General features: G+C 43.8%; 1 protein-coding gene across 4 annotated transcripts in view; it reads right to left on the reverse strand.

Annotated features, from left to right (window-relative positions):
- Positions 1-12276, reverse strand: part of PATJ (PATJ crumbs cell polarity complex component) — a 329924-nt gene that overhangs the window by 47004 nt on the left and 270644 nt on the right. For all 4 annotated transcript variants that reach the window (XM_031969002.1, XM_031969001.1, XM_031969004.1 and 1 more), the window contains exons 32-34: positions 10171-10245; positions 6794-6911; positions 4093-4226 (exon numbers count right to left, since the gene is read on the reverse strand). In XM_031969002.1, the coding sequence (XP_031824862.1) occupies positions 4093-4226; positions 6794-6911; positions 10171-10245 (327 nt within the window). The remainder of the gene's footprint in view (positions 1-4092; positions 4227-6793; positions 6912-10170; positions 10246-12276) is intronic.

The following is a 12276-nucleotide window of genomic DNA, read 5'->3' on the forward strand; positions in this document are numbered from 1 at the left end:
ATCAATATGAATATAATTTTTCATACTGAAATATAGATTTATTTTCGGGAAATGGATAATATTTGCTTTACATTTTATAGGCCCCTGTGGTTCCATCTGCTCCTTATTTATATAAATTTTTCTCAGCCTGCCTCCTACTTTTGCTTACAGTTATGTTCTGTAAGGTCAGAACTGCCCCAACTGAGATTATTCAATGGCACCATTCATTAACATTCCTTTGCTCTGTAGTCATGGACATTTGTAAACTCTGCTTTGATTTTAAAATAATAAAACCGAGGTAATAAGATGTTTGGTGTAAAAATATATGACTTAAGCAATAATGGCAGAGAAAGCTCAACTTTTAGGGGTGGGCTGCCAAAGCAAACGAAATTAAAAATATATATATATACTGCACAGAGTTCATCTTGCGGGAAATAATCAAATAAAACACTCGGTCACATGGAAAACAATGAGTGCTCCTTCCCCTCGCTTGGGTTCACTTAAATATATAGGGATCCATATACATCAATTTGTTCAGAAGTTTGAACAGTTGAAGGACTACATTCAAGCAAAGTCAAAGTGGCCCCCGAAGCCAAGCTTAAGCTTCTGGGGTGGTGCTCAGGGCAGGAGACAAGGAGTTTGGCCTTTATTTCCGTGAAAAGAAAAGGCGAGCCCCACGAAGTACAGGAAAAGGGGTGGCTGATCATCATTGTTACTAACTCTGGTTCATGTGATCATGAAGGTTACAGAAGGACCTGCCTTTCCTGGGGGCCTAGCCTTGGGGTTAAACTCCCCAGTACCACGTAGTCCATGAGTGACAACTAAAATCATGATGGAATCGTTTGAGGGAACAATGGGGTCTTTGAAGCTGGGAGAAAAAGGGAGCCAGGTCTGGATAAGAGACCCCAGGCTTGAGGGAAGTGGAAGTTCCCCTGCTCCTATCAAGAGATGTGATAGAATGATTGTGTCTTTTATTCTAGACCTTAGGCTTCCCTCAGTGTGTCCTAAGCCCACACAGCTTTCCTGCTGCCCAGGTCTCATGACTGACTCACACTGAGTATATAACCCACTCAATCTCTTTGCTCCCCAGTAGCTCTCTTGAGACCTCACCATCCCCATTCCCATCACCACTGTCACATTATCATGACCACCAGCACCATCATCATCCTCATCCAAGTCAACAGTAAACTCCTGGCTGAAGAAACTGAGTTGGAGAAAATCCACTTCCTTCTTTTCTTAACATATGGTGACTGTGGGTGAAAAATGTGGGATACTGGGCCAGACTTGGCTATCAGGAGGTAGACAGAGGGCACAGGGGATAGAATTCTGGATTTAGAGTCAGGAAGAACTGAGTTCAAATATCAATAAGCCAATGAGCAGATGTATGGCTGGGTAGTCTAGGTTTCAGGGTTCCCCTCTTGAAAAAGATTATAAAAGCATCATCCTCACAGAGTTGTTTTGAGAATCAATATGATGATCTACCTGGAAGGTGCTTTCTAAAGGCTAACTATTATTATATTATGGGACACTGGGTAAATTGAACTGCTTTTTCCCTCTTTTTTATTCTAAGGAAGGCATTGCTACACAGAGGAGTGAGGAGGGATATATTTGGAAATGAAAGGGAGAAACAAAATGAAAAACTAAAGAATAAAATTCATTTTTAAAGCTACCCTAGAAGAGGACTGTGGGAAGCTACATGGGGTTTGCCCGTCTGGCTATTTCTCTCTCCTTGGTGCTTCGCACGTTGCTTACTAAAGCACTTCATGAATGCCTGTTGATTGACTACATTCAAGCACAAGTATGGAATATTGTCACTCAGACAGAATGCTCCCTCATAGGAACATTCACTAGCCACAAAGGTGTGAGGGCTCACTGCTTGCTCTCCTCTCCTGGCTAATGTGACTCCAGCAGGGATCCCAGGTCTTAAGCCGAGAGAAAGAACAAGTTTTAGAATCCATACGCTCCCACCGTAGCACTGCTGATGAGGGAAAGCCTGCTCACTCAAGGGGACAATCAAGGTCAGATCTGGAAATATGGATGAGTACTAGAGCTCACCATTTTCCAGAATTTCACTGAAGTTGCCCTAATTGTTCCCAGTTACCATCTTTCTCCTAAGTGGAGGCAATTCAAGAAAAGGAATGGAGAATATGGCAGCAATTATAGACCTGTATATTGCCAATATTGGGAAAAAGATGGGGGGAATCCCTTTTCCAGTTATTGATGATTTTGCCCATTAAATGAGTCCCTAGCTCTTTCTCCTATGTGCCATTTAGTCTCGGGGTAATACATGATCCTCTAGGCGTATAACTTTGAAATCAGAAAAGAAAAGGTCCACACCACACTGGAAAAGTCCCCAGACCTTTCTAAGGGCTGCTTATCCTTCAGAAGGACTGGAGGACTTATGCCAGAACTGGAAGTTCTGGAGTTCATGAACTCCAAATGGATGGTAAGGAATTCTCCCCCCAGATTCTTGGCAACAGTAAAGAAGCACTGTTTATGGTGCATCGTTGGGCTACAGGAGAGAGGAAGGGATGAAGCATCCATAGCCCTGTGGAGGCCAGAGAGCTGGAGAGTGAGGAGGAGGCGATGGCTGGAGGATGGGCTCTGCCCCTGGACTCCAGGACTTTCTCATAGCCTCATAATATCCTACATGTAGAGCTGAGAGCTTCTCCGACTCTTTTATTTTACAAGTGAGAAAACTGAAGGCCAGAGCGGTTAAGTAAGTTAGGATCTCCCACCCGGAGCTGGCGTAGAGCTGCTGCCAACCCCCCAGCGGAGGGCTTGCCCCCAAGATGCCACACAGCGAATCAGTTTCCAATAATAAGCTGCTCTGCCTCCAAGGCCAGCACTTTTTCCAGGAGCCTGCCCTCAGGCACTGGGGGGGATGAAAAATTCAGAGAACAGCCTCTGCCTTCTGCTCTCATCAAATAGACAAGAGACCTCAAGAGCAGACGCCTGCTAAGCATGATGGGAAGAGACACGGGAGTGAGAAGGAAGGCTGCTGTCAAGAGATGGGCTCAGCAATGGCTTCCTTCCAGGTAAAAGCAGATGATCTAATGGCCAGATGACACTTGTTCCACTATATAAAAAGCAGGGAAAAAACCTAATCTGGAAAAGGAATCAAAAAGTACCTGGAGATTGCAGAGAAGGCTTTCAAAGACATTCTCTCCACACCCATGTGATGGGGCTACTGTAATTCACTAAGGCAAGATTCAAATTCTGGTCTTCCTGGATGTCCCAAATAGCTCCTGGAGACATATGCCCCAGCCTCCGGGGCCATGCCAAGCCTTTCCACTCAAATAATTGACAGCACCATTTTAGATCTTTGTGGGGGAGGATGCCGGAGGAGGCAGGGGCAAGGGAAGGTGATCTCTTGGCTTCTGAAGTCTCTCTGAGATCTGTGACTTTGTGATTTCACTTCCCCTTGAATCAGAAGATCATAGACTTAGAATTGGGAGAAACCTTTGAGGCCATAAGTGCAACACTTCATTTTACAGAACAGGAAACTGAGGCCCAGAGGAGCCACGGAAAGCCCCAAAGTCACATCCTCATGATCCTGGGATTCCAAATCTAGCCCTCTTTCCCCGAACCACAGGGGCCTTTGTGACTTGTGTAACTTAGTCATGGATTCTAGGCAGATCCATCTTTACAAGAAGCAGAGGATTTTAGAACCAGTTGGGCTATGAGAAAATGAGCCCAAACCCCTGATTTTTAAAAGGTGGCTTGAGATGAATTTTAAGATTGAATATGGTCTGGCTGGCTGAATGTGGGAGAAGGTGGCATCCCTCTGGATTTCCTGAGGAGTGCTCTGCTGGGTCCATGCACTAAGCTAGTCTTAGCACCTACTAAAACGAGTGCAAAGGAGACCCTAGCAATCCAGGCTGGCGCCAGGGGTGAGAGCCTGATGCTTCCCGGTCCCTCCTTGAGGAGATTTCATGCAATGCAGCCCACATTTTCAGAGGGCATCTTGGACAATCCCTGAGAGAGAAACATCCTTCAATACTGGCCAAAGGACAGAAGAAAGAGTTGCTGGATGAAACAGGGTTTCCCCAACACAAAAGGACATTGTCCACAGGGAAGCAAAGAGAGGATATTTCCCTTCTAGAAACTTACCAGCGGAGTATCTTTTCCTCCTACAATGCTGAGACCAAGGCCAGAATGTCCCTTGGAGATCTCTATAATCATTTCTTGTCCAGGGACGATAGGGCATGTGGCTGGGTCCACCGACAATGGAATCTGCAAAACACCTGAAAAAGGAACGAAGGGAAGGAGGGAGGACAAATGAAAGAGGGAGAGAGGAAGGAAAGGAAGGAAAGAAATGGGATTATCTTTAGATTCTAGAGACCAGACAACAAAATATACACTTTTCTATCTGGCAGGGAAGAGGGGAACTGCAGCAAACTCATGGTTTTTCGGTCTGTTTCTTCTCCTTTCTTTTTCTCCATTCCCCCCTTTAGTTATCAAGGAGACTTCAAGGGGTATATTAGAAGGTAAATTGTTATAAAGGAAAAAAGACATTAATAAAAGTTTTTTTTTTTTTTTTTTTTTTTTTTTTTTTTAAATGAAGAACATGTGTAGCCCTTTCTCCAAACAAACAAAACCCCAAAAGGAATGATTCCGAAGGTTCATTAGTTTTTTGTTTGGTTTGGTTTTGAAGACATCCATCTGTCGGGGAATGGTTAAATAAATTGTGGTAGACGAATGAAATGGCGTCCCGCTGAAATGTATGAAATGATGACTATGAAGAATGCAGTCAGGCATGGGAAGGCATATTTATATGAAGTCTAGCACTCTTTGTTGAACATACTAAGTGCCTGATGAATGTTTGCTGATTGAATGATTGATGGTTCCTGGGTGAAGAAAGGAGAAATGGGAAAATGCTGAAAAAATGACTAGAACAGCGTGAATGGGAAGCACATGTACAAAAAGGAGGCAGCAAATGGAAGTCACAGCCAACTTTCTTGGCTACCAAAAATTCAAGAAACTGCAGAGGTGGCAACTCTGTGGACCAGTCAATTGCACTATATTTGGCGATTTATTGAACTGCTTTTGCTTTTAAAAACGTTTTGTCTCAAGGGAAGTTTTGCTAGAGAGCAGAGGGAAATGGAGGCGATATCAAAACAAAAGCTAGTGACTTTTTAAAACACATTTTGCATGATTCTTTAGCATGTGGAATTTTCAGGTAGCATCTTCCCAAAAAAGGTCACCCTGCCCAGGCGTCACAAGAACCCGTGTCTTATCTGGGGAGAGACAGGACTGGGCCGCTTGGCTCTGGAGGGTAGAAATGGGAACAAAAGGGGGAAAAGGAAGAGGAGCGGATTAGGCTCCCAGGGAGAGCTGTCCCTTAGTGGGATGTCTCTCCCTCATGGAAGGCCTTTGAGCAGAGGCTCACTGTGGAGGATTCTTGTTCAGGAGTGGCCAGTGAGGTCCCCATTAACTCATTCTCTTACTTGACTTAGAGAAAAACAGTCTGAATTGCAGAAAATTCAGAGAAGCGTCTAAGTCAGGGATGTAAGAAGCCAAAGGAGGCGTTTGTGAAGAACCAATCACTTATGAAAGACTTGGGTAACATAATGATGAATGAGGAAGTCCCAGAGTGAACAAAGGCTGGCTCAGACCCATGAGGAATCCCGAAGGCCCTCCGCCTTTCCTCGACTTTGGTGTGACTCTTCCTCAGAGGAGGGAATAGCCCCTTCCCAGGAAGCACAGCCAACATCCCATTTCTCTGGCGCTGTCAGACACTCATTAACTATTCCACCAAAAGTGAACATTTCCAGGATTAGGGAGCGAGATCCTATGGAATTCGCTGCTGTCATCCCTTTCTAATCTCAGACGTTACTCCCCTCTATATAAAGGTAAACTGAGCCAATCTCTGCTCCTGGAATAAATCCAGGATTATCTTGTTTCTGAAGCAGATGTCCTCCCTTCTGAAATTCTACCTCTGCCGAGACAAAAGCCCCAGTGGCTCTTGAAGTCACTGACCCTGGTAGTAATGCAGATTATAATCCATCCAGGATGCTCTGGCCCTATCTTCCTATAATGATATCTTCTCGATGGAGCCCCATCAGGCATCCCTGGTCCGCTAACAACCTCCCTCGGACTTCAAGTAGAATTTTGCTCAGTACTTTGCTTAGAATAAGATACCGTGTGGTACAGCCATGTGTGCTGGCTCATCCTCCTTCCCAAAAAGTCACATTTAGAAGGATTATTCCTTTGCAGCTAAGCAGAGAGCTCTACATCAAGCAGGCATCCAAGGCTCCTCCACAAATGAATGACAATGTATAATGGCTACCTGGAGGCAACTTTAACCTAATTCTTAGATCTCAGTTGGGCTCTGATTAGTAGAGCTTTCAACCAAAGCAAGCTCTCTATGAGAGATGCCTTCATCTGGGATGGGAGTGCTCGGGATGTAGCAGCACAGGTGAATGAAGAGTTAATAGCATAGTCAGTCCTTTGAAAAATCACCACTTGATGGCTGAGCTGCGCGGGAGACAAGAATTATGATAAAATATGCAAAAGACCCTCAGAGGCAATTGTCTTAATCCCAGTCTGTGTCACTGGTGAGTTCCTCCATGCTTTAAATATTCCATCACTCAACTGCCTCTTATACAGGCAAAGCAAAGGAGGTGGGGGAGGTGGGGGAGGTGGAATCCATTATTCACTCTGTCTATTTTTCAGACCTCAAGGAACGCAGCATCAGCCGGCAAGAGATGAAGAAGAAAACAAATATTAGCTTCTCGAGCTGGAACCAAAACCCCTCCTGGCAACATGTGCCTTAAAGGGATTTGTCAAGGATCTCAGAAGAGCCTCCTACCGTAGCCTGCGAACTCCATGTCTGTGGAACAGTACGAGGAAGAGGGTGCCAGAGAGATCTCCTCGGAGCCAATGGGCTTTTTAGTAGAGTATTTGGGTTGTTTCACCTGGCCGGCAGTCTGGAAAAGGAAGAGAACAAATGATTCATCAGGCTCAAGGTGGAATAAGGAGTGAAAATGGTTCTGATCATATTTGGAGGGTTAGGACTTAGAAAGGCTTAGATCTCCAAAGACTCTCGAGGAAATCTTGTGCAAAGGAAGATCAGAGTTCAAATCTCACTTAGGACAAAATAAAAAAATTAAGGACACTTGGGACATCTAGTAGATGGGGAAGACAAAAATCAAGATGACCATGATGGCCCAGGATGTATTCCATGTCTGACAGATCTGAGTACTGATAATGGAAGTGCTGATAGAGCATTAGCTCCTTTAGCATAACTCTGTATCCTCAGCGTTTAGTACCACCGCTGGCACACATTAAGAGCCTACTACATGCTTGTTGATTGTGGAATGAACCAAATTGTCCCCTACCACATCCCCCATTATGGAAAGCACTTATTAAAAGAACGGGTCCTGATGCTGAAACGTGAAAAATCCAAGCCGTGACTATTTCCATTGGGAGAACGTGATACTCGCCCACCAAAAGTTGGGTGAGCTTTCCCGTGGCATTTCCTTTGCACTTTTAATTAGAACTATCAAATTTTGCATGAAATGGAGCTTAGAATTTTCTAGAAACCCCAAGGGTCTATTGGGTCTGAAATATCCTTTTTGGGGCTTTTAAAAAATGTATATAATTGACAAGAATAAGAATATTAAGACAATAATGGTTTTCTCCTCTGAATTTTCTCTCCAAAATGTTACAAATATTGATTCCCTAGAAGGTTAATACTATCTGAGGCAGGGAGCTGAGAAGGTGGTGAAGTTTCTAAATTGATATTTTTAAGGACACTGTAATCATTTAGTTGTTCAGTCATGTCTGACTCTCCATGACCTACGAACTATACGTTCATGGGCTTTTCTTGGCAAAGATACTGGAATGGTTTGCCATTTCCTTCTTGAGTGGATTAAGACTTATCCAGAGTCACACAGCCAGTAAATGTCTTAGGCCAGATCTGAATCCAGGTCCTCTTGATCCCAGGACTGGCACTTTAGTCCCTGTGTCACCTAGATGGCCCTTTTAAGATCATTAGAGAAGCGGGGGAACCCCAAGTGTGGGATTTGAAATGGAGAAGAAAATTTTAGTAAATGGATCTTTAAAATTGTCACTACCAATAACTAGACCTAAATGGAATAAAATCCAACTCACTTCCCCACAAATGCCTTTTGGCTTTATAATTTAGAGTTGTCAGAGCCGGGGAGGGCACCAGGCATCTAAAGGATATAATCTAATGAAAGAAATGGAGATTCGAAGAAGTTACACAACGTGCAAAAGCTCACAAATAGCCAGTGTACGGAGTCTTTGATTCCAAATGTGGGGATTGTTTCCGTTTCACTTTGTGTCTTCTCAATCCCTTTATTTAACAGAAGAACAAACTGAGGCCCAGAAGGAATAAGTCAATTGATCAAAGTCAAAACTCTAAGTGGGAGTCAGGATTTGAACTGGAGTCTTCTATAAACTCCACGGGGCAAATTAGACAGATTGAGGTCCTCAGAGAATGTGGACAAATGAAATCTTTCAATGGTTCACATCAGAATATATTATTCAGAGTAATAGCTGAAGCCTTTTTGGCCTTAAGCATGCCCCTTAATTGTCTTGGGACCTCGGCTTCCCCAACTGAAATGACAGGGGGTTGGGTTATATGCCCCACTCAGATCCCTGCAACTCTAACTAAATAGAATATCCCAGGTAAAACCACAACTCAAAACAGAATGACAAATATCTTTCACTTATCTATCCATTCTATCTATTCTACCCATCTATTTCCTATCTATACATTTTATCTATTATTTCTATTGATCCATTCCATCCATCTATCTAGCCACTATTCATTCTATGTGTTTTATCTTTATCTAATTATCCATTTTATACTCCGCATCTATTTGCCATCTATTTATCTATCCCCCTATTTTCTACCTATCTGACTCTCTGGCTTTCCATCTATCCATTCGGTCTGTCTCTTTCTCTTCATCCATCTGTCTATCCATGGCTGTTTGCTTTGGACACAGTTGTTTACCAACTCATTTCTGTCACTAGTTCCCTGTGTCTCCAGACCTGTTTCTTCCCATATAAAAGGCAAGGGGAAGCACGACAGTTTCTGAGTGAGGCTCTTTGCTTCAGAAGGACCTTGAAGCACACGTTCACTTGGGCCAGTGAGTCCTTGAGGTGACTGGGACATTAGAGGGCCAAGACTGGGAGCTGGACCCTGTCAGACTGGAGAAGGGCAGGGGTCCAACAGGGCTGGATGAAGCCCAAGTGGTTCAGAGCTCTCACTTCCTGCGCTTACTTCTTTTCATTAAATTAAAGCCACTGTGCTATATCTGGCCTGTGGCAATGAGGTAAGTGTGGGAGACAAGTCAAACGAGAAGAAAGCGGGAGCTGGAGAAGTCACTAACTTAACAGCTACCAGGAGGCCCGGGACACACCTGGGTCATGTTGCATCAGCCTCCACAGGCTGGGTTCAAACGCACCCCTGCCAGTAATAAGCTATGTGATTTTGGACAAGTCATTTACGGCTTTTTCAGATTTGTCGAGAAGACAAAAATACCAGCTCTGGGTGAGTCATGAGTTGGTGCCGAGGTGCAGATGAAAGGCTGCTTGGGAAAGCTTCTGGCAGGTGGGGGTGTGGGGCAGGGGATGACAAGGAGGGGGCTGTCACATCAGGTTGGAATCCCTGCTTTAGAGCACAGCAAGCTGGGGTTCTTTACCTGGATGTTGGGGACTTTGAAAAACAACTTAGTATTTTGAAAACTCTCTTTCAATAACTGTAATCCTTGTCTTTCCAAAAATGAAATCAAGACTTTATTTTCTAAGTGGTCACGGCTTTCCCGATTCCGTTCAAGGAAGGGGTCCGTGACTCAGAAAGGGCGACTAGACCTGATTTGGAGCTGTGACCTTCAAGGCTACTCCAAGTAAACTAAGCAAGTAGTAGCTTCTCCCCCATGAAGGATCCAATGCTTTAAACAAGATTCAACTCTGGTCTATACTTAAAGCCATGTGTATTGGATGGGGATGACTGGAATTGGGTCTACAAGGGAGAACTCGGGTGCAGAGTGGGAGCCTTTGGATCTTCTCCCTTTGGCCCCACGTAGTGGTCTTGGTGCAGCCCTTAGGCAACATGGCCTTGACGCCAGATCAGTCAGTAATAACGGCGGCAGCCCCGAGCAATCATAACTAACCGTGAATCCCCCATGAACCAAGATGAGCAGAGCAGGTACATACAGTGTCAGGAAGGGGTTCTCCGCCCTTGGCTTCATCTGCTGCCAGAATATGGTCGACTATCTGGGGCGCCTCGTCCTGAAACGGAAAGGAGACAAAACCTCGGTTTCAGAACATAACTAGAGCGTAGGCTCTTGCTCTCGGCAGGGAAGGACCATTTCCACTTAATGGCTGAATGACCCGGATTTCCAGTTCCAAAGAGGTTTAGCAAGATAGCAAGAATGCTTCAAATCTCACTGTCCCAGAGAACTCAAAGCAAATGTTTAGCTCTCTTGGTAGGATAGTGGGAAGGGTTGGGTGTGAAGGCAGGAAGAGCTGAATCCTTCCTCAAACACTTAACAACTTTGTGATCCTGGCCCTACCACAGTTTGAGTTTGTTCGATTGTAAAAATGGACATAATGATAGCTTGTATCTACCAGCGTTGTTGAGAGGAGAAAATGAAACAATATTTGCTGACCTTAAATTGCTATAAAGTGGCTAGGTAAGTTTAAAAAAAGTCAGGCAATAAGGTCAGTTAGGAAATTAGGATTATCCCCATTTTAGAGATGAGTAAAATGAAGCTATCATTTGGCTAAAATGATTTAGTCAATTATTGTTGTTAAAATCCTACAAAAATGGATGTTGGAAACTATCTTTATGTGTATTTGGAAAAATGAAATACCATTGAGGGAAAACCTAGCAAATGCTAACCTATATTTCTTGGATGCCTACTGTGTGCCAGGCACTGTGGCCACCTGGTGAGAGCAGGGACGTTTCAATTGTCTTTGTAATCTCAGCACCTAGCACAGTTTTGGGCACATTGTAGGCATTTAATAAACGCTGGTTAAATTAGCTTGAATTGCTAGGGGCTAGAGATAGAAGGATAAAAACAAAGCAGTTCTGGCCCTATAGGAGCTTACAGTCTAATAGAACGATCATGGGAGGAAAAAGAAAAGAGCAAAAAAGGGAGAATCTGGATCTTCTCTTTAATCTCATAAACAAGAAAAATATGAGAGTGAAGAGGACACTTTGATCTTGGAGGGGAAGGAGGGGGGAAGGAAGGAAAAGCAACTGGATGTCCATAAGTGGAGGAAGCCATGCTGTTCAATAGCCTTGACCCTTTCAACCAAATTTTCTTCCTTCTTTCTGAAAAAAAACTTGCCCTTTCCTTGATAGAACTAAGTACATGTAGATGGGGAGAGGCAGGGTAAAAGGAGGGGGGAACTGGGAGATGGTGTCTCCAAGTATTTATGGGACTTTCAAAAACAGGAAGAATTTGGTGTCCTTGGACCCAACAGTAGGAACAGTGAGTAGATGTTTTATGGAGAAAATTAAAGCTTCATATCAGGGAGAAAATGAATAATTATAAGTACCTGAAAGAGGAATGGATTGTGTCAGGGGATAATGAGATTTCCATTATGGATTTCTAAATGAAGTCCGGATGCTCACACGTTGGGAGCAGAGAGGATTCTTGTCCAAATAAATGTTAGATGAGCCGACTCTGCCCTGAAATTCCCTTGCAATCCTTCCTACCCAATGACCATATTTCTACCTTTATAAGATTCTGTTAAAGTCTCAAACCACCTACATTTCTACCCCAAAGGACTTTTAATCTCTATTTAGGGTTCCATGCCAATAGGGCAGAATGTAAAGTCTCTCATCTTGATACACACACACACACACACACACACACACACACACACACAAACAACATAAGTTTGGAGAGGCAACAGTTGTCTGAAAAAGATCTAGGATGGCAATCCTGAGATCAGTCATCATTTTGATGGGGCAGCCAAAAAACCTAAGCTCATCCCTACTTACTAGGAAGACCCAAGCTTCCAAGAATGGAGAAGCAACAACCTCCCTGTGTACCATACACTTTGAACCTTCGGAGTGTTGGGCTCAGTCCTAAGTGCTCTAATTTAAGGAGGCTGATAGACTGAACAGTGTCCAGGGCAGGGGAACCAAGATGGTGAATGGCCTTGTGTCCATTAATTAAAACCTACTTGAGGAAATAGAATGTTTATCTTGGAGAAGTGAAGCTATTTTCAATATATGAAAGAGTCATATGGAAGTCAAAACCAGAGCCTTATGGGTGGAAATGGGGAAAAAGCTAATTAGTGTTTGTT

Source organism: Sarcophilus harrisii, chromosome 4 (genome assembly GCF_902635505.1).
Source record: "Sarcophilus harrisii chromosome 4, mSarHar1.11, whole genome shotgun sequence".
NCBI lineage: Eukaryota > Metazoa > Chordata > Mammalia > Dasyuromorphia > Dasyuridae > Sarcophilus > Sarcophilus harrisii.